The sequence below is a fragment of the Protomyctophum bolini genome, assembly GCF_963924005.1.
Source record: "Protomyctophum bolini genome assembly, chromosome: 24".
In the NCBI taxonomy this organism is placed as follows: domain Eukaryota; kingdom Metazoa; phylum Chordata; class Actinopteri; order Myctophiformes; family Myctophidae; genus Protomyctophum; species Protomyctophum bolini.
Genome location: NC_137885.1, coordinates 13,986,758 through 14,013,651, shown reverse-complemented (window position 1 = coordinate 14,013,651; position 26,894 = coordinate 13,986,758). Strand labels below are relative to the sequence as shown.

Genomic DNA, 26,894 nt, shown 5'->3' with positions numbered 1-26,894 from the left:
ACACACACACACACACACGTCACACGTCTCTCTCTCACACACACACACACACACACACACACACGTCTAGGCTGATTTCGCCTCCCGTTGTTTTTTATATAATATTTTATTAAAACATATATTTTAATAAAATATAATAAAACGGGAGCGCGGCTATACTATACGGCAGAAAACGTGTGGATTTACGCCCCGCCCACCCACAGGAAATGCGACCTGCAAATAATAATAGCGAACGTGAATATCCATAGAGTTATGAGAATCAGAGAGAGAGAGAGAGAGGGTGCACCGAGAGAGAGACCGAGAGAGAGAGAGAGAGAGAGAAAGAGAGAGAGAGAGAGAGAGAGAGAGAGAGAGAGAGAGCATCTCAATCTCATTCACTTCTCCCAGAGCTCTGATTATAGCAGACAGTATACAGCCGCGCTGGTGTTAATGTTGTTAGCCTCCTGCATGTGTGGAGGAGGAGGAATTAAGATGTCATTATTTAACCGGTTTGTTCATGCATTCGTCATATCGTGCGTGTTTATTAAAATACCTCCAATTTTATTTGAACTGTACGGAACCATGTAAAGATTAAATTACGCACAAACAGCACCCGAAGCTGCTGCTGCAAAGCAAAGGTCCCCCTCTAAAGCAGGGGAGAGAAACCTCACCACCGGAGGAGAGTCATTCAGGTAAGAACGACATATCTCTGCAAACAAAACGCATAGCCGTCGCAGAAGTCTCTTTAAACTGAGATAGAATCGACACGCGTTGTTTTTATTAATTGTTGTTAATTGTTTCAGCTGGAAGGAAGGAATGAATTAAGTGTGGTGCCATAGAAACATTATTATTTGGAACAAAATGTATTTTCTTTTCCAAGATTCCATAGTTATACTGTCCTCCTGTCCGCATATATGTTTCTCACGTGCCTGTACACTACAGAGTTGAATATGTACATGATGATGATGCCATCTGGGGGTGATTAACATATTGCTGCTGCTAAATTGCTAATTGGACGCTGTTGTGTGTGTGTGTGTGTGTGTGTGTGTGTGTGGACTGTGGAGGTTGTGGCTGTGACTGACTGATTGGGTGGAGTCTATAGATTGTTTTTTTATTTTGTGTCATGCTTTCATGGAAGCCCATCCCATAATAATATGGATTTACAGGAAACGAGCACTTTCATTTTGCATTTAAACAATGACAATGAACCGATCATGGCAGTTTATTTATTTTCTTTATCTATTAAAGTGTCTCATATGCTTCCAAGGAAGCCCACACACAACTCTCTTTCTCTGTGTGTGTGTGTGTGTGAACCAAAAAGCATAAAGACACACACTCGCACATGTGTGCACACGATAACAGAAAACTGAAAAGACATTATCGCATTGCATAGAGCCTAGCCCCGCAAGCAGAACCCGAATGTAGTAAAGTGTCTGACACTTTTATGACTTTACTGCATTGGGTCCTGCTTCAAGTGGGGCTGTCGCCAGTTACGCACAAACAAATACAATGTAACACGCCATGAGACGGACTTCTGCGCGCTTTGACCATGGTTATTCATGTATTGACTTACGAATGTGCGAACTATAAGTACCTTACATACCATACCGACACATCTCCTGTGTCGCGGAAGCCGTTAAGTATTTTTAATCCATGATTGATTAAAAATGTCGCTTCTTCCTACCTTGTTTATTGACACCTCATTGTACCGCCTATCTGGCTAGCTAGTGGTGCTACAGCTATGACGGAGCAGATCAAAGGCAGGGACATAGCCCGCAAAGCCAACCGCACATCGGGAGGCGGTACAATAAACGGTAAATAAACAAGAAGAAATCAAAGCGACATTTTTAATCAAACATGGATTAAAAATACTTAACGGCTTCCGCGACACAGGAGATTTTATCAGAGGTATGTAAGGTACTTATAGTTCGCACATCCGTAAACAAACACAATAAAAAGCGTCCTAATTCCGCGCCGATGGACTAAACGATGAGTGTGTGTATATCCGCGTCCCAACAATCGCATTGAAAAATCTTAGCTTGACCAGGAACCCTACGGGTCAGCCCGGTTCGGTTCGGATTGGGCTGACCCAGGGGGTTCCGAGAGGGGCTACATAGAGCCCTGCCCCTGAGCCCTATTTTGGTTAAGAAGTGTCTTCATCAACCAACTGTCTTAGACTTGTATGGAGCATCGGTCATAATGATGACCGTGTGACCCTCTTGCAGTTGGTTAAAATTGTGATCAGATTTGAATGAGGGACTGCCATTGGATTTCTTTAAATTTTTCATGTCATATGAAAGCAGGGAATCATAGCTTCAAATTGACATATTGGTTGTTCAGTTTGACCCACCAGTTTTGGAGATTATTGGAGCTTATAGAGTAATGTCTTGCAGAAAACAGTGAGTTGAGAAAACAGGCTTTAAAGGTTCACTTCTGTGGTCTCTAACATTACACCTAGCTACATTTATTTCATATTTACATGTCTATTTCCCTTATTTGCCCCCCACACAAGCCCTTATTGGTCCCCCACATAAGCCCTTATTTGCCCCCCACATAAGCCCTTATTTGCCCCCCACACAAGCCCTTATTTTCCCCCCACACAAGCCCTTATTGGCCCCCCACATAAGCCCTTATCTGCCCTCACACACAAGTCCTTATTTGCCCCCCACAAGCCCTTATTGGCCCCCCACATAAGCCCTTATTTGCCCTCACACACAAGTCCTTATTTGCCCCCCACATAAGCCCTTATTTGCCCTCACACACAAGTCCTTATTTGCCCCCCACATAAGCCCTTATTGGCCCCCCACGAGCCCTTATTGGCCCCCACATAAGCTCGTATTGCCCCCCTCCCACATGTCCCCACAAAGGGCAGGTGCTCAAGCCCCCCCCCTGCACGTGCCTGTGCTCTAGTATGTGAAGAGTGCCTGTGCTATTAACTCATTTAGAATAAAAACAAAGATTTTCTCCCCTGGTGAAAAGCTGGAGTTTGCACGATGGCAGGCTCTCAGTCAAATCTGGTCACAATTAGTCTTGATATAGGACAGTATATGAGAATAGAGACTACACATTGATGATCAATCAATGATTGATTTTTTTATATCAGACTCAAGCCATATGGCTCAAAGGTCGACACTTGACAGGGTAGGCCAGTGGGTTAATGCAAAGGAACAAGGAATAAGCTGTATTGTCTCAATTAGAGCAGGAATATTGTTAGAATCGAAATATTATGTCAAATGTTTACAAAATGTGTGGGATTGAGAAAGTTTCCAAGAAGGACTTGTAGAAGGCTGTCTGATGTACTCTTAACTATTCTCTCTCTCTCTCTCTCTCTCTCTCTCTCTCTCTCTCTCTGTCATATTATGTTCCTTGTCACCCACGTCCGTACACTGCAAAAACCAGTGTAAGAATATAAAGTTAGTAAATGTTTACCCCAAGTTTAAGCTGATAAATGCCATCTAAACTTTAGTGTGAATGATGGCTTAGTAAAGCAAACAACCACGCTAAGCCTTTGGAGAGCGATGGAAGCTGTTCTGCGACACGCACCCCGTTGAGGATTGGTCACAAAGAGACGCTCATAAGGCTCACAAGCAGTGTTGTTTTTGGCAGCACATTTTGATTTTAGTTTTAGTCATAGTCTCTTGAATAGTTTTCATTGAGTTTTAGTCACCCGGAATGTTTTAGTGTTTAGTCTAGTTTCAGTCGACTAAATATCATGAGAATTTAGTTGACTAAATCTACAGTTTATTTAGTCGACTAAAATGCATTTTGGCGGGCCTTGGTGCCGTCGTAATGACTGTTTTTACACCTGCTGAAAAGCTCACAAGCTTAAATACATGGAAACTAAAGGCCTATTCATATAGTCTGGATTTTCGGTGATGAGGTGACCACCGCTCCGGTGGTGAGCTGACCACCGGAGCTGAAATAACATCGAGTGGTGGTGAGTAAAAACAGAGAGAAGGGCTGGAGCGGTGGCGGTGGTTTGCTCTTCACCGCGGCTCGTGACGTCATGTTGTAGTTCGGTGGTCACCTAACCAGCGTAAATCCAGACTATGTATGAGCCTTAACGCTCACAGCGCGAAGCGTTGTGAGCTTGTAGATTGGCTTATACTGCATCTCTTGTCCACTAATCCCTTCCTAACATTTTAGTCTAGTTTATTTGCTGACGGAATTGTCAATATATTTAGTTTTAGTCATCATAGCTTAGTTTTTATTTAGTTTCCATTTCGTTTTTGTCAGTGGAAAAAGGTGGTCAAACATTTTTCGTCTTAGTTTTAGTCGACGAAATCAACACTGCTCACAATGCCTGTCACAATTATTACATTATCGTCTAATCACAATGATTTGAGAAAATCGCAATTATTTTGTTTGCATAATTGTTTCCATGTTGAAAACATTTCATACATTTATAGCAGAAATAGCAGATCTACAAGCTTACAACGCATCACAAAGTCGGGTAAAAATCTGTTATTTCCACTATTTTATTTACCTTTTTTTTTTAAGTATAAAAAATAAATACTTTTGGAAACCACTGATGTATTTTTAGAATCTGCCTTAAGTCTAAATGGGTTAAAGCTGCACTAATGTAACCTTTGTCTTCTACCCCGGATTTGAACCTAGTTTCCTGCGCATGTGCTGAAATGTTTACCATTGATCTAATGGAGCTAATGGAGCAAATAGTCAGCCTGTCTGAATTACATTTCCAGGTCAAAATGTGTGTCCTGTGCATAGAGACTGAACCGGCACCAACATTTGGTGCCCAAAATGCGGAAGTGCAAACAGGCGCTCAATGTTAAAGCCCAGCTGCACGGGGTTTCCTAGTCATAACTCCACGGGTCCACCTGCAGTCCCACCTCTTACCACTAGAGTGCCTAAACGTTGGAGAGCTGCACTGGGGGCTTGGTCCTGTGTTTAGGTGAGACATGACCATAGACAATATATTCTACCATACAGAATTACACTTTATTCATAAGAAAACATTTGGAGTACAGGGTGCCACTTTAACATACTTTTTTTTCTTCTTTTCTGCAAATTCGGAAGACAAATCTCTTCGGGTCAGTCGGGCAGTGGTGGAAAAAAGTACTCGCATTTTTTGTGAAAGTATCAATACTGCAATATAGCAGTCTATACAAAAGTATTGGTATTAAAATGTACTTAAAAGTAGAATATGCAGAATGCCCTATTCAAATGTATAAAATGTATATACAAAACTTTTGAAAATGGCAGATCTACAAGCTAATGTGTCGCTATTTTAAATGGCCGGAATGTATCTAGGGCTGAAATAGTTTTGTAATATTAATCAAAATCTACAAAGTATTCACAGTAGTAACTAAAGTTTTCAAATAATTGTAGTGGAGCAAAAGAAGTAGGCTACATTTTCCTCTGAGATTTATAGTCGAGTAGAAGTAATAAAAGTACAGAACATTGCAAATACTATAATGTAAAAAAAAAAAGAAAACACCTAAAAATGTGTACAGTACTTGGGTACATGTATGTATATTATTTACACCAGTGCAGTCAGACTTTATCCAAGCTGAAGGAACAACAATGATCAACGTCAGTGGAACCCTGAGCTTTTTTCTTCTTTTTTTTGGTTGCCAACTTGGTACAGAAGATTGGGAGCCATGTTTGTGCTGTCATGAGTGTTGCTTGGTTACCTGAGAATGACCAGCACTAATCTGACCTGGACACTGGCCGACTACTAATGAGACAACTTTGTAAAAGCTTTTGCCCGGCCTCTTTGGTGAGGGACGGCGGAATTGATTCATTGATTGACCGATTTTAAATACTTTTATTAGTCAGAAATGTAAACGGCACGTGGTACTACAGTCGGACATTGGCTAAAAGGATAACACCAATTGACAAGTCCTGGGGACTTGGAATTGTACATTTTTAATCCGCCCAAAGTATTATATCCAACTTCCATGGTGGTCCTATCTATCTATAAATGCACCACGTCTCTATCTCAGTCGTTCCCAAACGTTTTCGTGTCAAGGACCCCCAAATCAACATTTATTAGGCCACGGACACCCCCATTTGAAAATATATGCCAGTGACCCCGATAAGGGGGGATTATTACGGCTCTAGCAGTGATTAATTTCATGGACCACCATTTTCACATGCATTATGCCACCGATTTAATGGTATTTCTATCTCTGGTACCCCAATTTATATTGTAAAACCCCTGTTAATTTAACTCTGAGAGTGTACAAATGACACTCTCTGAGTTACAGACCGATAAGGGTCCATTTGGTTCCTATAACTATATCTCTAATTGAGCTAGGTACCCCCTGGAACTCCCTAAAGTACCCGGACCTCACTTTGGGAACAAATGCTCTATCTGTCAGATCGCCGGTTGCCCAGAACCAGCACAAAAGCCTGTCTGTCCCAAGCCCCAGGTCATACAATATATGATTATTTTAGGCCTGATTTGAAAAAAAAAGAAAAAAAAGCCTTCTAAATCCTGACTCATGTTTCTATATCAGTGGTGCTCAATATTTCATGTCAAGGACCCCAAAAATTGTAATTGGCCACGGACCCCCATCTGAAAATATGTTGTTCCTGCAGGGACTCTCCAGGGAAACAAAGATTTGAGTTAAAAACGTTCGCTCTGAAAGAATATATATTCAAAGATTTGCGCCACATGTTCATGATTTTTCAAAAATAGCTAAAGTATATCATAATGCTTAAACAATACAATTTCAGTGGAATGGTGCTGCTGACGACAACAATAACAGACTATTTAGCAGTATTTAGTCAGTGTTGAGCTGAAATCTGGCAAGAGGACAAAGAGAATTTGGCACTGTCTCTAAATCCTTTTTTTGGACAGTTACTGTACAATGCTCCACTGAGGCTACAACGGCATTTTTCTCCATTTCTTCTGTGCAAACATGCTGTTGTCCAGATGAATATTTCAGTGGCTTCTCTCTGTGAATAAAGAGGACATCCAGCTGTGTGAGAGAGATGCTCCTCGCTCAGCCCAGGGCAGGTACTGTAACGGCCAGTGTTGTTTTCGTCGACTAAAAACTAATGTTCGTCTACCTTTTTCCCAAAAACTAAATTGCAACTAAATGAAAACTAAGCTATGGTGACTAAAACTAAGACTTTAATATGCTGTCGATTTTGTCAAAAACTAAAAACTAAACTAAAATGTTAAGAAGGGACTAGTGGACAAGAGATCCACTAGGCCCGTCATTTTACACTTGGTTGCATGCTGAAAATAGCAGATCTACAAGCAGTATCCCTAAGGCCAGGAAGAACATTTTGGGCAACTTTGACGATGGAGACTAAATTTCCACTCTTACTCCAGAGGGCCGCATTGCATATTACTGTCGTAGCAAAAGAAAATTTATTTTGAGCTTGTAGATCAGCTATTTTTTGCTAATATTTGAATTGAATTTTTTTGGCTATTTTTAAATTTGACTCCTGAAAACTAACCTTTTATTTAATTTCAAATTAATCAATAATCTATCAGTATTCCGATATTAACCTGATGGCCGCATTAAATGAAGGTTGGGGCCGCATGTGGCCCCCGGGCCCGCCAGTTGCCCATGCATGGAAGATGCATTAGTCAGGCCGGGCTGAGACTCGGGTCACCCCAGTTAGCCCTGGGCAGGCCTTAATTTCAGGTCCATTGGGGAACTCTAGAGCAGTCTCGCTCTCTGTCTCCTGCTCCTCCAAAAGCAAATTTGTACCATTTGGGAGAAATTGGGACACAAACTAGTGTAGACTGGAGTGAGCAGAGATTTGGGTATTGGAATTTCCCTCGTTTCTTCTGTTAACTCATCAATGCACAGTAAACATCCACTGTATAATGCCCCCTCCTACCGTACTGTCACACACACACACACACACACACACACACACACACACACACACACCATGGGTGACTGAACCTTCTGTTCAGCTCGACTGTGGAACTACCCTCCCGAACCAGGCACAGTCTTTCAATGCATTCAATCTAGTTTGTGCATTTTGAGTTACTCGTACAAAACATGCATAATAATGACTTACTTCAGCCCTATTGAAAATAGCTGATGTACTAGCCTTGCCTGAACTTGTAGATCCGCTATTTTCACTTTTACTTTTACTTTGCAGCAAAAATAGCAGATCTACAAGCTCACAACGTGTCGCAGCGTGATGCGTTGAGAGCTTGTAGATCTGCTATTTTCGGGGCACAACCCATGCACTCTTAGTTAGTGGAGAATGGAGATGCGGTGTGTACGACATGGATTTCGAAACAAATTTGTTCAACGCCAAAATGCTGCATTCAAGTTCAGGAGACTTCGGGAGGAAAAAAAAGAATTCTCCTGTATGCTGCCTTCCGGCATGGGAATCTAAAGGCGAGGTATTTCCATTTCTTTCACCATGGTAAATGCTGCATTCATGGTCTGTAGAGGGCAGTTGATTTACAGACTGGTAAATGGGCAGGTGGCTGAAGCCCCCTTTGATGTCTATGTGCACGTCCCTGCTTTGTAGCCCTTCTGGAAGGTTGCGGTGCAGGATCCCGTTCAATGCGACATGGGTTTTAGGGCCCCGGGGGCGTTGCCCAGGGTTTCGAGTTGCATTGCTCTGGTGACTGTGTTGAATGGAACATGGCTCTGAATGGTGCCAGGGGTATAGGGGCACCATTTCCTTGGTGCCTTTCCGTGTTGCGCAGTTTCCCCAGCAGTCACTCTGCCAAGGTTAAGGGCAGTGCAAGCCCTGTGACACACTTGAGCAGGAGGGTCTTTGCTAGCAGGCTGAGGTTGTGTGTGTGTGGAGTCATTGTGCTGTTTATACTAAGAGATGTTCTTGTGTTCAAAAAAGGTAACGGGAAGAGTGGTCACCACAATGTAAAATTGTCAATTAAAATCACACCCGTGTGAAGTAAGTGTTGCAACTCCGTGTGGGGGGTCCCTCGGGGGGGGGGGGGGTCCCCGGAACTTCCAGACCCGCAGGAACGCGCACAGGGTGCCGGTCCGGTTCTGGTGAGCCGCCCCACGTCCGAAACGGTAGAGAAATGACAAGAGTTACCGTGTGGGGGTCTCCCGTGGTCCCCGGGTGGTCCCCGGAACATCCAGTACAGTAGTTCACCCAAGAAAGTACTTATTTTATATTGTTTTACTTATCAATTACACACCCCTCCAAGCCTTGAATTCTTGGAGATTTTCTTCGTTTTTGTCGCCACCCCCTGATTTTTTTTAACCGCAGTTATTTGTATGACAGTTTAATCGTTAAATGAATAGGTCAAGGTCGTGACAGAGCCCTGGGTTCAGTTCTGACATCGAAAGGAGAATGTTTCTTTTATTGGATTCATTATTATTTATTTCTTTTGGTTGTTGCTAAGGATATATTCAATTTGTCATTTGGGCCCCGGACATTAAACAAACCGGTTTGTCCATTAGGCTACACTGCTACGGGCTACACATATTATAACAGATATATATACCACACAGAGTTTCAAATGATATGGGTTTTGTGTGTGTATCATTTTCTGTTCGTGTGTGTGCGTGCGTTGCATTGCATGAGCCATGTGTTCCACATCAAACGAAATGGTCCCTGTCCTTGTCCACTGTATCCTGTGGCTGTCAGGCCGTGCCGGAATAGATAAGGCTGGCAGAGTTTGATCTCTCGTCGTGATTCAGACCAATTTAGAACTCAATTCCACCCCCCCTCCCCCCATGCGTATCTGTCTATGCACTATGCAGGTCTGTCTGCTCTATATAATCTCAGCCATGTGGTTTTATGCAATTTTGGCTATAAAACCCTTTCATTTTCATGTCCCTGTCCCTATGCATGTCTGTCTAGCAATGCTTGCTTGTGCGTGTGTTTTGTCTATCAACGTGTCTCTTGGGGTCGATTCATACTCCTATTTTAGAGCCGAATAAAAGTCGGTTCGGCGCTGTAGAGCCTACAATTTGACGTCATTTGAGGTTCGGGGGGGCGGGTACCGTCCTAAAGTCGGCTCTTCGGTGCTACTGAAATTTTCTGACGAGCCGAAATCATTTCGGCACTACAGCGCCGAAACAGGAGTATGAATCGGCCCTTAGGCTGCACATACAGTATCGTCGCAGAGTCTGGTGGAAACCTCGTCCACAACTGTTACTTTTCAGGATTTAAATTCAATAATGGCTCAAACTGCATCACATTGCAACATTGTTTTTGCTCCTTTCTTGTGACACTGTAGTGTAGTATGACCAAGTAGGACATACAGTATATAAAAAACAGTAAGTATCAAATATGGACATAAGAGGTTTCTGCCCGACAGCAACTATCTGTACTGCGTGTCTGCGTCTGCATACAGTTACCGCACGAGACCTGGCCGTACGTAACTCTTGCCAACTATAACCCTTATCACAGAATAAGCTCCACTTTATCGAGACAACTAATCTGCTCCACTGATCTTTTGAGACTTTGAGACACTGCTATTAAAAATGTTATTGTGTGTGTTTGCCAGCAGGTCATCCTGTTCAGTTCAATCCGGTAATGTTGTGTGTGCAAGGCCTTGTCCCGCACGGGGAGTCTTGGTTGGCAGCAAGCCAACCAAACACGTCACACATGGTGCAGCATATAACGCCACTGTCTGGTGAAAACCTGTACTGTACTGTACTGTACTGTACTGTACTGTACTGTACTGTACTGTACTGTACTGTACTGTACTGTACTGTACTGTACTGTACTGTACTGTACTGTACTGTACTGTACTGTAAAATCCCTCCTCCCTGGCCCTGTGTGTGTCTGTATCCGTGTTAGGCTGTGCAACAGTGACACTTGATGGTTAACAAACGCTATTTTCGTGCTCGGACACAGCCAGGGACCCAGGGACCCAGGGACACGGGGACAGACCCAGGGACACAGCCACACACATGGCTGTCTATAGGAGTGGCTGAGAAGAACCACTATAGTGTTCCAATGAATGCAATGCCATTATTCTCTCCTCTGCTTACCAGAATGAGAGGGCGCTTGGAGAAAAGTAACTAATTGGGCCAAAAAAGTTTGAGAAACCCTGACGTAATCTTCACGAACAGAGCTAATGGGCTGCTGTGCCTAATGTTCTAATCATTGTAGCTCAGATATTGATAAAGAGATATTGCTCATATAGCTGACGGGTTGTTTTGCTTGCTGAAGCGCTGCGCTGCGGTGCTGTTGTGATTGCAAATTGTGGTGTGACATTTGTGCCTGAACCGCAGGCAGCTGTTATCGTTTATTTCACCTGAGGCCGATTTTAAAAGAAAAAAAAAGGCTTCTTAATTGCAACATTATTATTATTTTTGCTCAACATGCAACTTTTAGCAACCAAGCTGAATTTCATGCATTAGACCTATAGATCATACAAGTTGATACTAATCACCATTTCTGGGTTCATGAAAATTCCAGGCTTTGAGAGACCGTGCACTATATTGACTCCATGAGCATGTACTGCGTACGACGGCACAAGTGCTAGGTAGGGAAATGAGATGTGATGAGATGGATCGTATAACTTCAATTAGTTGACATGTTTAATGTGTTGGAGCTCTCCAGTGAGGGTGGAATTAAATGAGCAGTAAATCTATTGTCTTTACATCAATTCACTGCCCTGGTGTGAAATCAATCGGTGCCAGTACAGTGCTGCGAATCTCCACGATCGTGTTCGAATTGTGAAATAGAAACAGGGGAGTACATTTTATCCTACAATCTTTTCAAAGCTTTAAAAAATAGTACTGTATAAACAAAGAGAAATAATTATAATCTCGACTTTTCATCAATTAAAAAAAAACATTTTTCAAAAGTATTTGATAAATAAAATCTAATTTCCATAATACATTTAAAAGTTTAAGAAGTAGTGCATAGAAATAGCTGATCTGCAAGCTTGTAGATCTGCTATTTTCACTATAGTTTGGGGTCCCGAGCAAACGTCTAATTTCTCTTTTAGGTTCTTGAGCTCAGGGCTCCAGCGTGCGACTTAATAGGTTGCATATGACACTTAATTTCTTAAGGTGCTACTTCAAAACGTAAGAAGGTTGCACCTTTGATACTTGGAAAAGGCGAGGGAAAAAAATCTGTTTGTTTTTTACTCCCCACCTCAACACTGAGGCACGGGCTCCGGGCGGCTATGTTAGTGCGATACTGAGATGACTTTCTTTTGGCTCAATCACCAAGTCCTCTCTCTCCCCTCTCCCTCCCTCTCTGCCTGCCTCTGGCCTGAGTGCCTGCCATGCATCATTGGTGGAAAAAGTAGTCAATTGTTTAACTTAAGTAAAAGTACCAATACTGCAATTTAGAACTACTTTGTTACAAGTAAAAGTGCGGAATCAAAATGTACTAAAAGTATTCATATTGCAGAATGTTTCACATGTCCCCAAACACTGTGGTAAACTTGTTGTTGTTTTGTTTGATTCAACATAAGAGTGCCACCGAAGAATGGCTTCCAATAGCTTATTTTGAGTCGAGTATAGCGCTGTGTGCAGACTACATACATGATCGCCTCAGCCAGCAAAATACATCTCTCACGTGAAACCATGGTATATGCTTCAGCCAAGAAAACCTTTGCTAGCCTTGGTGATAAGGAAGGTCATGTATTAATACCACGCTATACAAAGATGTGCTATACCTACTTCGTGGTGGCGCTACCAACTGAAAAGGTCGGTGGCACCAGTGCTACCTGTGAAAAAGTTAGTCTGGAGCCCTGCTTGAGCTGAAACGTTTGCGAAACATGGTCTACATTTCCCTAAAGGAAATGCATGCATTTAATTCAGTCTGATTAGAATCTATATAGTTTGTCAGTGAAAGAATCTAGTCGGTGAACATTTTTGAGTTGTGCAACCACTCCCTTACGGGGAGCTATGTGTGTGGGTGCCTGCCTGGCTGGCTGGGTATGAGCACGGAAATAGCCGGCCCCACCGGCCCTATGGATAATTTGGCCCTGCATCATGACTGCGTCCCACAGTAACTGACACGGCCACTGTCAGAAAAGTGCAGCAAGGACAAACTATAAGGACATTGTTGAGTGGTGCGCGGTTTAAGCGAAGGACAGGCGTGTCATGAATTATCTCTTGACAAAGATGGCTTTTCAGGTTCGGAATCTAGAGATTGGCATCTGTGTTGTGGTCGTAGACGTGCAAAAAAGGGACGTGTGTTTCATTGAATCTAATCTAACATAGTTCAAATTAAGTTCATAAATACTCTAAATACTGAATCAAGCAACTTAAGAATTGTCTCGGGTGCTCAAAAAGCATGAGTAGATGTTAAAATGTGTATCACAATTGGGTATTGTGTATTTTCCTGCTTAATTTCATAATGCAGTTTTAACCCATTCTGGGTGGGAACCCCTTTTGGTGTTTTAAGCATTATATCATACTTTAGCTATTGAAAAATAGCAGATCTACAAGCTCATAGCGAGCTCATACGAGCTTGTAGGTCTGCTATTTTAGAGAAATTGTGAAAATGTCATGCAAATCTTTCAATATATATTCTTTCAGAGCGTTTTTAACTCAAATCTGGGGGGTGCCTGGAACAACATATTTTAAGATGGGGTCGGAAGCCAAATACATTGACATGAAATACAACGTAGTTTGAGAACCACTGACTTAGAAACATAGGTTTTTGTAGAATCGGCCTCAGTTCTGAAATGGGTTAAACAATAGTGTGAAATGAAAACCAATGGGCCTGTGAGGACCACCTGGAAGTGGAACCACTGTCTTTTTGACGGAGCAAGAGAGACACAGGGAAAGGAAATGGGGATGCAGAGTTTAGTGGGAAGGTAGAAGAACGGGGATGCTATCCATGCAGGTAGGTACTGCAACTCTAGTCCTTTTAGAGGGGCTCGGCCGGGCTACAAACGGTCCGCTTTCGGCTCAGAAAACCTTGTATGTCCAAACCTTATTTTTTAAATATATATAATTATTTTTAAACGTGTGAAAATACATGATTTACAAGCTGTGCGACACTCTTGTGTGACGATGTAAAAGGCGTTTTTTACAACACTACAAAAAACAGTGAGGGGTGGGTTGGGGGGGGGGCAGTGCGGGGACGTTGGGGGTACCTTTCTCTGAGCTCTGTGAAATCATCTCCATTAGAGTGTGTGTGTCTGTGTGACTGTGTGACTGTGTGTCTGTGTGACTGTGTGTCTGTGCATTTGTCTTTTTTTGGCAAGGAACGTGTGTGTGTGTTGATTTTGACAGCACCCTTTTTTATTTTAGTTTTAGTCATCGTCTTTTGAAAGAATGATGACTAAGACTAAATACATTGACAATTTTGTCAATAAATACAAATGTGGCAATTTGTGGCAAGATCAACGTGTCACAAATGCGATGCGTTGTGAGCTTGTTTAGATCTGCTCTTTGCAAACGGCGCACAGTGAAATGTCCTGCGATGGGGAACGGTGTCACATACTATACTGTAGGCCCATGGGTGTTATTGTTATCATTATTATCATCATTGTTATGATTATTACTGGTTCCCTCCATGACAGCATCCAATATGTAGGAAATGAAAGGTCGCCCATCTGTCCTGCATCAACCAGAGTGAGAGAGAGAAGGGAGAGAGACACATTTCCCACTCAAAGGGCAGCAATAACAGCATATTTCCTCTTGCCTCACTGTGTGAGGTTCTCTCAGATTACCCTTGAATAACAAACAGACTGTTTTTAATTCTATTTTTATGTAAGACACTCACCTAGGACTCGTTTGATGTTTTCCTTATTTTTTGTTAAAAGAGCATTCAGTGATTTGGAAAAAAAAACGGTCCGCCCCGGTAACAAGATGTGCACATGCACACGCTCTACAGTGGGGGGGGACACGTGACAGGCCAACAGCACGCACACCAAGGTCCGCCCCATCATGATTGGCGGAAGGCCCCTCTCTATCCTGATTGGATGAAGGCTGGGCCACCTATAGCCAAAAACGAAACCAACATTTTAGATTACAATATGGTAGTAGAATAGGCACTGTGCCTCCAACAAGCTCTGTAAAACCCTTAGTGTTAAAGGATAGTTCCTTAATCTGATGTTGTGTCCGAACGAGTGGTACAGGTGAAAAATGACATAACATCCAGGGCGCATTTCTTTCACACGGTAAAGTGTCAATTGTCTAATGCTGTTGAATGATTTTGTGTGTGTGTGTGTGTGTGTGTGTGGGGGGGGGGGGCACAAGAAAATATGTGGGTTCCCAAAATGCATTTTGTGCTTCAACACGAAGATTTATGTATATATAGAATACATTTGCAGGGTTGTCCAAAGTGTGGCCCACGGGCCCTGGGACAAATTTTAATCGGCCTGCAGCTTCATAACTGAATAGAGGGTACCCATATATGCACATGGATAAAGTGCATGGCAGATCAAGTGGCAACTGGCAAATTGAGTTTGGATCAGATGGGACCTTTCTGTTTGGATGTATGGGCTGTCAAGTCCAGGAAGTAGTTTTTTTTTGCCACTTCACCTCTATTGTATTTTTAACCTGGGCAGTTCCCATAGTATAGTTTGTCCGTGTTCCTTGTATTTCATTTTTCATTACCTTGCTCATCTAGTTATATTTGGAAAAAAGGCTTAAGTCACTCTTTGTTCACAGCAAACGCCTGCCAAAAGTGTGTGTGTGTGTGTGTGTGTGTGTGTGTGTGTGTGTGTGTGTGTGTGTGTGTGTGTGTGTGTGTGTGTGTGATACATTCTTTCAGCACACACTCACTTTGCCTGCAGCCATACTTAACCGCAGCGGTTTAACCTTTTATCTCTCTCTCTCTCTCTCCCTCATCATCTTTCACTCACTACTTTTCTCTCTCTCTCTCATCATCTTTCACTCACTACTTTTCTCTCTCTCCTCCCAAAGACTGAGAGGGTTTTCTTGTCAGCGAAAAGTCAAGTGTCCAGTGGCTTTATACAGTAGCTATAGTTGCTCACATCTGGACTGGACACGACAGCGATACGTTTTAGGACTCGGGCTCAGCGGACCCCATATACTGTAGCTGGCCTGGGCAGATGCGTGCAGATCACGATACAGTTTGTAAGAAAAAGTACAGTTTAATACAAATACAATGCTTAAAGAATTGAGCCCAAGAAGGCAAGGAAACACTGTGGCTTGTTTCCATTTGTGTGAGCATTGAAAAATAAAGACAAATGTGTGAAAGCTCAAATCTGTCACTCTGTTGTCCAAATTATAGTCTTTACACAGCTATGGAAAAAAACGAATTACTCAAGTGCGCCCTCAAGTGGTCAAAATCCTGGTTTTACTGTTTGAGTCGCTTTTTTTATTTGAATACCATACAGGTTTTTTTTTTGGGGGGTTTTTTCAAACCATCACATCCTTAATACATGCGTCTCCTAGCAACCTATAGCATCATTAATATCGTTGTGAGCTTTATAGATCTGCCTTTTCCCGGCTAAAGTTCAACTCAAAATAGGGATGGCAGAGTCGATGTGGTTAATGAGCACCTTTTAGGTCTGTGCAGTTTGATTGCACGCCGATTATAGTCTCCTCGTCTTGATCCATGAGCCACGAGCTGTGGAATAAATATGACATCAGCCGAGAACAAAGTCAGCTTTTCCTTCACAGCACCATCATCCCCGTGCAACGCAAACGGACATCTCATCATGTTGGCTTTGGCAACGGCAATCCTAGTGAGGCTGATTACTGTGTTTCACCGTGACACCGTTCTGTCTGTCTGTCTGTGGTGGAACTACTCTGATGTTTTTAAAACAAGTTTTTTTTGTTTCAATGTTGTCTTAATCCATAAGTCATTAACCACCAGTCAAAACATTGTCTACTGTATATCTTGCCAGCGCTTATACTATTTTTAGAAAAGAAAACCGTTGAATGTGGTTTGTTTTCGCCAAAAAGATTTACATTTTCTTTAATAAATCCTAAAACTATTCAGCCATGAAAAAGTTGCCATCGTGTGTTTTCTGGGTGTAATCTTCTCGTAAACCACTGAAAACGCCACATGACAAGTGTCTTGTCAATGGCATGAGTTGAGACCTGAGACCGGTTATACAAAATGTCGTTTTTGATATGTTTTTGGCGGCAGAACCCCCCCCCCCCCCCCAAAAAAATCTGAAATTTTTTGTACCAGGCAGGTGTGTGTGTGTGTGTGTGTGTGTGTGTGTGTGTGTGTGTGTGAGATTTAAAACACTTTCCTGGGGGTCTTTGTGTGTGCTATTTTAGATTTTAGCAGTGATGTCCTGGACTACAATTTCCATAATTTTGTGCACTGCTCCTCCTTGTGGATAGGAGGAAGGCTGTCTTACTGAGACAACATGTAGTCCAGCAAGTAAGTGAGCCCAGTGTCCATGACATCAGAGACACTGGGCTCACTGCTAATGTCTACAATATCAAAAACCACATACTGTATTACACACATAAATGAAAGTGTTCTAAATCAGTTTGTTGTACATCTACTTACTGATAACTTCCCTCCGCTGTATCTCGTCATGTCGGCTTTGACAAAGGGAATCCCGGTGGGGCTGATTATATTCTACGCTGGTTTCACCTCTGCGCAGACCAACTGAAACCTTTTCAGCCGTTAAGTGAAGTCTGCTGCAATCGGAAGAAAGCCGTCTTAAGACATTAGGTCTGGTGTGCAGTAATGTTATCGTGTTCTGTGACCTCCGAGAACTAATTACCACACAGTGGAAAACCACTATGGAAAAGATTATTACGTGTGCGTGTGTGTGGATTGGATGATTGCAATTGCAATTATCCAATCCACTAAGCAACTCAAAGCAAGTGTGAATACCAACCACTTGCCATTTTGGCAAATTCTTTGAAGGTGCTACCCACACGTTTATCTTTGTTGCTCATTCCACGAAAGCCAAATCCTTACAATCTATACCTCGTTGTAAAGGTGACTAATCAAGGATTAAAATGATACACAATACAATACCTATTGTTGTTATTAAAGTGGATAAATAATGGACCAAAGTTAAGTTTCCAAACTTCTGTTGCTGAGTTTATTTGTGTGTGCATTCAATTTAACTGATGAGTTTAAATGCATGCTTTATTCCACTGAAAATGTTGACAAATGTGACCAGATTTGACTGAGAGCCTGCCATCGCGCAACCTACAGCTTTTTTCAAAAGGAGTTAATAGCACAGGCAGACTCTTCACATACTAGAGCATGTCTGAAATAAGTGTCGGAGCTGAAATCTACATAAAATAAATGCTAAAACATGTAGGTGTAATGTTAAAGTCCACAGAAGTGAACCTTTTCAAGCCTGTTTCCCCAACTCGCTGTTTTCTGCAAGACATTACTCTATAAGCCATATCTCCAAAAACTGGTGGGTCAAACTGAACAACCAATATGTCAATTTGAAGCGATGATTCCCTGCTTTCATATGATAAAAATGAAAATTCAAAAAAATCTAATAGCAGTCCCTCAGTCAAAATTGACCACAAATGTTTGACTTTTTTGACAAATTTTTAACATTGATGTAAACGACAATAACCATGTCATGTGTGTCTCCTCCTCTCTCGTACAGGTCACGCCCCCTCTTGAAGCTCCCTCCCAGTGACCCCCCCCCCCCCCCCCCCCCCAACAATGAAGCGCTGGAGGAAGTTGCTCCTGGCGGCAATGCTGGCCTGGCTCCTCCTCTTCCTGTCGGTGCTCTCGCACTTCCTGGACCTGCCGAGCGCCGTGGCGCCGCGGTCGCGCTCCTCCGCGGCCTCCGGACCCTCGCTCAGCCGCACCGAGATCCGCCGCCTGGCGTCCATACAGGGAGGGGGAGGCGGCGGGGGGAAGCCCGGGACCCCCAGGTCCTCCTCCACCCCTTCCTCGGGACCTCCAGGGAGTCGGGACCCTCCAAACGTCCCCAGAGGAGAGGCCCTCGACGGGGACACGGCCTGGGCTGCGGGGGGGAGGAAGCAGCAGCCCCCCGCACGGCGACGGGTCAAAGGGGACTCCTCTTGGAGTCCGGAGGTGGAGGAGGACTGGGAGGAGAGGAGACGCAGGAGGAAACTCCGCATCCGGATGAAGAGGGCCAGGAGGTGCGTCGCCTCCCCCTAGTATTCACATTTAACCTTTCATGTTCAGTTATTTTGCATGCAAATTGTCCCCCAACTCTGAATTGTTTTAGGCGGATGAATCTGATTTCATCACAATCGATGCCTCGTCCATCTACTGTACACGTTATAATTTAGTTTTGGGAATGTCACTAACATTTTCAAACATTTTCTCTTTTCGCTCCCCCTGTAGCGAACCACGCTGGACAAAGAGGTTGAAGGCCGACTGATGATGTGAAGTTTCTTTAATAGATCATCGTGAAAACTAAAAGCAAGGCACAAACATATAATCAATACAGGAAGACATATTCAATAATGTGAGGCATTCATATAAACAAATAAGTTTACAAATAACCAATAAAAGTTTCATATCAAAACATAATACCATATAAACAAACCAATAAAACAAGATCCCACAACAATATGACACAAACCAATAACCATAAAATGACATTCACCTTGTTCCCTCTCCAGCTAGGTGCTAACGGGTGTCCCAATACCATGATGTCACTCAACCATGTAGTTCTCCATGAAAGTCACTAAAACCAATAAATCATATAATTAAAATCCGGCAGTTCCATTTCCATTCCATTTGTTATTTTAGTTGGTCTGCACTCACTTGATCTGTTTGGTGTTCCATTTCATCCTGTTGGTTTAGGCTTGGCTTTCAAAGTTCATGGTGGAGCACATGAGGAACAAACATTTCTCCCTGACTGATGCATGCTGGGCTATATATGACAGTATGACTCTGGTGAGTGAGCAAGCTTCCTGTTTGCCCACATAGCCTTTCAAAGTAAGAGCCTTTCCTCCATTTCCATTCCGGGGTCCGTTACACTCCCACCAAATCATTTAGTGCTTTAAAAAACATGTTGCATAAATCAAAAATGATTTTACATGAAATGACGTGACCCCATATTCATTTAAACTAATCGGCAGGAATGGGGCATGCAGTCTTTCCTCCCACCTTAAGTGGGCCACCCTCATCAAAGAAGGCCTTGAGGGGACATGGGTTGTAGGATAGCAGTGCAATTCTGTTGCCCACTAGCTCCAACTCTTCACATAACTGCAGAGTGGTGAACTGAAACATGTCACATGCTGCCGTCTCGTCCTGCATTGTGTCATGGATCGTGAACTTGTCATCTTTAAAGATTTCCTTTGGGTGTTCAAGTTGGTTGGAAGCGTGATTATTAGGTGAACTGGGTCTCTCCTTGGGCAGGGACATTTTATTATGTCCTTGACTGGTCTCAATGGAGATGGTTGGAAGAAACTCCTCAGTGGGAATGCAGTCGCACAGATCTTTGATGTCTGCGAAATCCAGACAGGTCGACGAGCACCCCAAAGCAGCTTGAACCAAGTAGGGCTCACCAATCTCCTCCGGAATGACCACATTTCCTTCTTTGTGGATCGTGTCTGGACCGCGGTCAACCGGCATAACAGCCTCCTTTTGGATAGCCTGGCTGCAGACCTCCAACCTAGGTTGAGGTGCACTAACTTCCTCCTCACATCCTTGAGCTTCCAGTGCCAGCCCCTGCTGCTCTTCCAACTCCTTCCGTTTCTCTGCTTCACCTTTTTCTATTATTTCCTCCATAAAGGTGGTGTGATACTTCTTATAGCAGTCATCTTTAAGCTGTTTCCCTTTGAGATGTTTTAGTCTTATGATAGCCGGCTGCTTATTGTCGGGTAGACTGGGTCTTTCTTTGAAGGGAAGAGGCATTTCGGATCCTGTTTTGTCAGCTGCATCACCGTCCTTAAAGTCGGACTCCAGCATGCGTATAGCATCAGCAGGGGTGATTGGGGGTAGCTCTTTGGTGATGACTCTGTGACACATACTTAAGGGGTTTGAAAAATGGGGACGTGGCAAGGAGGATCCTACAATACTCCACCCCAGCTCAGTTTTAACAGCGAATGGTTCATTTGGTTTTCCCAGAATGACACGTTTAGGTGCGAGTGCTGCAGAACAATTATAGCCTATTAACAGGCCTACGTCACAGTCTTTGAGCGATGGCATCTCATCTGCTATCTCCATGAGATGATTCCACTGCCTCGCCGTTTCACAAGTGGGAATGTGAGACCGATTTGCGGGTATCCAGTCCTTTGTGTAGGCTAGTGGAAGGTCCAAAAAGGTGGTTGAATTATATCCCCTGACTCGGAGGTCTGAGGTCCTTTCACTGTTGACAAGAGTATTACTTCCACTCATGGTGGTCAGTTTCAGTTTAACTGGATACGTTTCTGCTCTCAAAGACTGGCTCAAACCCCTTGCAATGAAAGTTGTATCACTTTGAGTGTCTAGCATGGCATACGCAAGTTTCTCTATATTTGGTTCCTTCTTAGTCGATACCCATACTGGTACAACCATAGAGGTGTTAGGAGATCCATCCCTGGACACACTAAGTGATGTTACTGCAGTTAAACCGTTAGTATTGTCTTCTGCTGGAGCTGTAATAGGTGCATGTGTATCCCTGCCACGACTGAAATCATGGAGGCAGGTAGGGTGGTTTGCCTCACAGACCTCACACACATGGGGATAACGACAACGTTTAGAGATATGGCCGGATCTCAGGCATCCGTAACAGAGTCCCCTTTCCCTCACATAGTTATGTCGCTCCTCCAAAGACATTTCCGTAAACCTTAAGCAGCCCTGAAGTTGATGCGTGCCGTCTTGGCAGAGTATGCATGGAGGTTTTGAACTCTTAGGATATTGATAGGCGCCATCCGGGTCAGCTTGAGTATGGAAAACCCTAGCATTGTTCCCCTTTGTTTCTCTGTGATGTATTTTTTCCATGTTGGAATCTGAAGATCTGAGAGCGTGGGAAGATGTAATTGGGTTACATGCAATTTCCGCCTCCATGGAAACAAAATCAGAGAAAGTTCGGAAACTGGGAAAATCCTTGTTGTCATGCAGACGCTGAGCTACTTGCCGATTCCACATGGAAGCTGTCCATTCGGGTAGTTTCTGAATGAGCCTTTGATTTTCCTCACAGTCGTTCAGAATTTCTAATCCTTTCACGTGAGGCATGGCATCTTGGCAAGATTTCAGAAAGTCTGCAAATTCCCGCAGTCCTAGGGCATCTCTGTTCTGAATCTTAGGCCATCTTGTGAGTTTCTCTCTGAAGGCTCTCTGAATAGTGAACGACTGTCCATAGCGCTGTTGTAGTCTGTCCCAGGCTTCACGATAGGCCTCATCATCGCTCCTATAGAAGGTACCCTCCAGAACCTTACGAGCCGATCCACCCACGTATCTCTTCAGATAATACAATTTTTCTGCAGGTGAAATGGGCCTTTGATCAATCAATGAGCAAAATGAAGCCTTCCATTGAATGAAGCTTATGGGTTCTCCAGTAAATATGAATGGTTCAGGAATGGGAAGTCTGTTTAAAACCATACTGCTGTGAATTGCCTGGGTGATAGAAATAATGTCAAGGGGTATGTTTGGTGTAATGATGTCTGAGTGCTGGATTTCCTTTGAGATGGCAGCCTCTCCTTTATTGGTGTTAGGATAGCTGTTAGGATAGTTGGGATAGTTGTCCAGAATGGCAGCCTCCTCTTGTGCTGCCTGATCATAAATCCTCAGTTTAGCTCGAGCTACCTTGACTCCTCTTGCTGCTTGCAGCTGCTCCAGTTCTCCCTTCTTTTTCTGCTCTTCCACTTGGGACTCATATTCAGCCTCCTTTCCAGCAAGGTCAGCTGCTGCCTCTAGTCGACTGGCTGCTATAGAGGTGCTAGAACGGTGGCTTCTTCTGGAACTGGCTTGTGACTGAGCACCAAAGATAGAATGAGAGGAGTCACGGTTACGCAGTTCCTGAAGGCGATCATGTTGATTTTCCACATTGATATCATCATCCAGCATTATGTCTGTAGCTATTTGCACGAGGTCTTTTGTGATGGACTCACATGAGTCGACCCGCCGCCTCATATCCATATCTGGCGTGACATGATCCCGCATCTCGATGAAGAGCCTTGAGACATTCTCCTTGCTTCTTACCAGTTTGTCAATTACGAGTTCAATTTCACTTTCTGGAGTATTAGATTTTAGATTCATCTTTAATGTGCGCACTATGACCTTCCATTGTTCATACATACTGAGGAATGTTTTGATCTTTTTATCTGTAGTTTCCTTTTGATACGCAAGCATTTTACTTGTTGGAACTTGTTTACGGTTGCTGCGTCGAGGGCTTATGGTTTCGTCCTGAAGTTTTTCTTGTAAGTCCGTCCATCTTTCATCGAGATCTTCTAGCGTTTGTTTTTTGGCATGAATGGCTTCCTTTAATTTTTGTCTTTCCTCCGATTCATTTTCCCTTTGGAGGGCATCTTTCAAGTCCTCAATTTCTTTGTTGACATTTTCAATTTGTTTGTCAAGTTCTTGGTCTAGATCAGACCCATGTACCTCAACACTTATTTCAGGCATTTTGAAAATGTATCACAGAAAATTACCACAAACAAAAGGTGAACCCAAGAAAACCTCTGTACCGGATCAAAGACTGACACCTTTCATGAACGTCAAAAACCCACAGTATCAAACTGTATGGAACCCTTCATAAATACCTTTGCATAAACCTCAAAAACCCACAGTATCAAACTGTAAGAAAACCTTTATAAATAATTTCACCACTTTACATAAACATCAAAACCATAATTCATAGGCATGGCCACAAGCACTTGAAACCTTTTTCCAAAAGAGCAAGACAATGTCCAGTTCACATTCCTCTGCATGAACCTTTATTTTATTTTTTCTGAAGCTGTGTGTAATGTCAATTATGTATTTGCTGTTGTGTTTGTGTTGAAATGATCAACCCTCAGACCACTAACCACTGTGAAGCAGGCTGAAGGGGTGAAGTAGGCCGGGTTCTGAAGTACAGATCTCAGAATCTGAGACTGTGTAGATGTCTTACGGGGGGGGGTGGGGGGCCATGTTGGGTGAAGTTTTCCCTGTAGCGAACCACGCTGGACAAAGAGGTTGAAGGCCGACTGATGATGTGAAGTTTCTTTAATAGATCATCGTGAAAACTAAAAGCAAGGCACAAACATATAATCAATACAGGAAGACATATTCAATAATGTGAGGCATTCATATAAACAAATAAGTTTACAAATAACCAATAAAAGTTTCATATCAAAACATAATACCATATAAACAAACCAATAAAACAAGATCCCACAACAATATGACACAAACCAATAACCATAAAATGACATTCACCTTGTTCCCTCTCCAGCTAGGTGCTAACGGGTGTCCCAATACCATGATGTCACTCAACCATGTAGTTCTCCATGAAAGTCACTAAAACCAATAAATCATATAATTAAAATCCGGCAGTTCCATTTCCATTCCATTTGTTATTTTAGTTGGTCTGCACTCACTTGATCTGTTTGGTGTTCCATTTCATCCTGTTGGTTTAGGCTTGGCTTTCAAAGTTCATGGTGGAGCACATGAGGAACAAACATTTCTCCCTGACTGATGCATGCTGGGCTATATATGACAGTATGACTCTGGTGAGTGAGCAAGCTTCCTGTTTGCCCACATAGCCTTTCAAAGTAAGAGCCTTTCCTCCATTTCCATTCCGGGGTCCGTTACACCCCCCCCCCCCCCCCCCCAACAAATAGTGAAAGTAGAAATGGGGGCTATGGGTGGTAAGTTATTTGTTACCACCCCCCTATATCTTTCTGACATTACACCTCTGAAGGTGGAGCCGTACAAGAGGAGGAGGAGGAGGAACGGCCAAGCGGGCGGAGGACGAGGAGGACGAGGGGGACTACTTTGTGTCGCGGAGCAAGGCGGTGGTGCAGAAGCTGTGGAAGGGCGACGCGTCGGCCGACATGCTCAGCGGGCGTCTCCAGAAGGCCCTGAAGGACTACCTGAGCGCCAACAAGCACCACGTGGCCTATAGGTAAGCGGTGAGGCTTGGGGGGCGTGTCCACATGGCCTACAGGTGAGGCCTGGGGGGGCGTGTCCTTGTGGCCTACAGGTAAGGCTTCGGGGGCGTGTCCATGTGGCCTACAGGTAAGGCCTGGGGGGGCGTGTCCATGTGGCCTACAGTTGTATAAGTAGCAGATCTACAAGCTCAAAACGTCGCTTTGCGCTACTTTTCGAGCTTGCAGATCGGCTGCATTTGATGCTTTTGTGTGATGCTGTAGTATGATGAACTAGGCATCTTAATTTTACAAAAACAAAACGAGAAGAATATGGAGAAAAGAGGTTTCTGGTCCAACATTAGAGATATGTGACCAGTTTTGACTGAGAGCCTGCCATCGTGCAAATTCCAGCTTTTCACCTGAGGAGAAAAACATTTTTTTCCTTTCCCCAAAATGAGTTAATAGCACAGGCAGACTCTTCACATACTGTATGTCAGACATAATGTCTGAAATAAGTGTCGGAGCTGAAATCGACATGGAAATATTAAATAATATTAAATAATGCTTAAACATGGAGCTAGATGTAATGTTAGAGAAAACAGAAGTGAACCTTTCAAGCCTGTTTTCTCAACTCTATCATTACTCTATAAAGCCATATCTCCAAAACTGGTGGGTCAAACTGAACAACCAATATGTCAATTTGAAGCTATGATTCCCTGCTTTCATATGACAAAAAACAAAAACAAAAAAAAAACATCCAATGGCAGTCCCTCAGTAAAATTTGGTCACATATGATATGATGGAATGAGTTAAAATCCTAAACGCTGCCTCGTCCCGTCCACCTCTGTGCCCACACAGCGGGCAGCGGAGGCCGCGGCAGAGCGGGCACCAGGTCCTGTGCGAGCTGAAGAGGCGCGCCCGCCTCCGCACGCTGGACGGCACGGAGGAGCCATTTGCCAGCCTGGGCTGGGCCCGGCTGGTGCCCCCGCGACCCCTGGACAAGCTTCCCCCGGGGTCAGAGTTCAAGACCTGTGCCGTGGTGACCTCGGCGGGGGCCATCCTCAACTCGTCCCTGGGGGCGGAGATAGGTGGGTTGAGATGACCGCTATGCCTCGTCTGGGTAGCGGCAGCGTGCAGTGAACACTGGTTACAAGTACGGGTCAGCTCCTTAGAGTAGATATTAATAGAGACGGCACCGGATTTCTCCTCCCATCCACTTGCATTAAGTTGCTCAAAAGCGCATGAGGCGATTTCACTCCTCCTTCCGGGTAGGAACAGAGTGCAAATATTTTTCCCAAGGGGCCAAAAATTATGTAATGTAAATACTAGCATTTTATTTTAACAATGAGAACATTAGAGGTAGCTGTTTTAATAATAGTTGTTCTTATACGGAGGACCCTGGAGGTGCCACTTTCACAACCCACATGGCGCACTGCTTACTATCAGCGTGAGATGAGGACGAACAACGACGTTCTGAAAACACAATAACAAGCCAACCAGTGATGATATTGTTGAGACTTGGCAGCCTGGCAGGCATTGATGTGGGCACGTTCTGCCAGATTTACTTTGTGGTACAACGGTGTCGACTCGTGTGCCGAAAACAGACGACCCACAAGCTCACAGCGCATCGCCCAACCGTTCTGAACTTAAGAAGCATGCCACATATCGCAACACCGCCGTATGATGCAGCATCTTGACTTGACACCAACTTTATTGGCGAGGCGGGTTAGAGTGGGTTAAATAAATGTGCCTGCCCTACCGTGTTGTGGAGCTGCATGCTTAGCTGGGCTTCATGGCTATTTGTGGGATACTTTTTTTCCTCTACTTCTCAGTTCCAGTTATCCGATGCACCTGTCCACTGTAGGTGTGCAGAAGGATTTTCTTCTTATAGTTTTTCTTATATTTTCCACTGGAAAATTTCCTTCTGGTAAAAAGAAAATCCCTTTTCTGGCCAAAAATTGCTTTTTATACGTGTGGTGGGGGGCTCAAGAGTGCGTCCACTAAGGAAAGTAGGCTTTCTAATAACACAAGACACCTTTGTTTTGGGAGTAGGACAAAAGTTTTTTATATTTACCCTACAGACGAGAGGCATTTATGCGAGCACCGGAAGCTGACAGTAACATA

At 43.6% G+C, this 26,894-nt stretch overlaps 1 protein-coding gene across 1 annotated transcript in view; it reads left to right on the top strand.

The window, feature by feature from the left end:
* Positions 1-18,459: 18,459 nt before the first annotated feature.
* LOC308311769 (beta-galactoside alpha-2,6-sialyltransferase 2-like) overlaps positions 18,460-26,894 on the top strand; it is a gene marked incomplete at both ends in the record, with an annotated part of 47,808 nt that continues 39,373 nt past the window's right edge. Inside the window, 3 exons of the mRNA XM_080758550.1 lie at positions 18,460-18,905; positions 24,602-24,805; positions 25,629-25,858. Coding sequence (XP_080614676.1) covers positions 18,460-18,905; positions 24,602-24,805; positions 25,629-25,858 — 880 coding nt within the window. The remainder of the gene's footprint in view (positions 18,906-24,601; positions 24,806-25,628; positions 25,859-26,894) is intronic.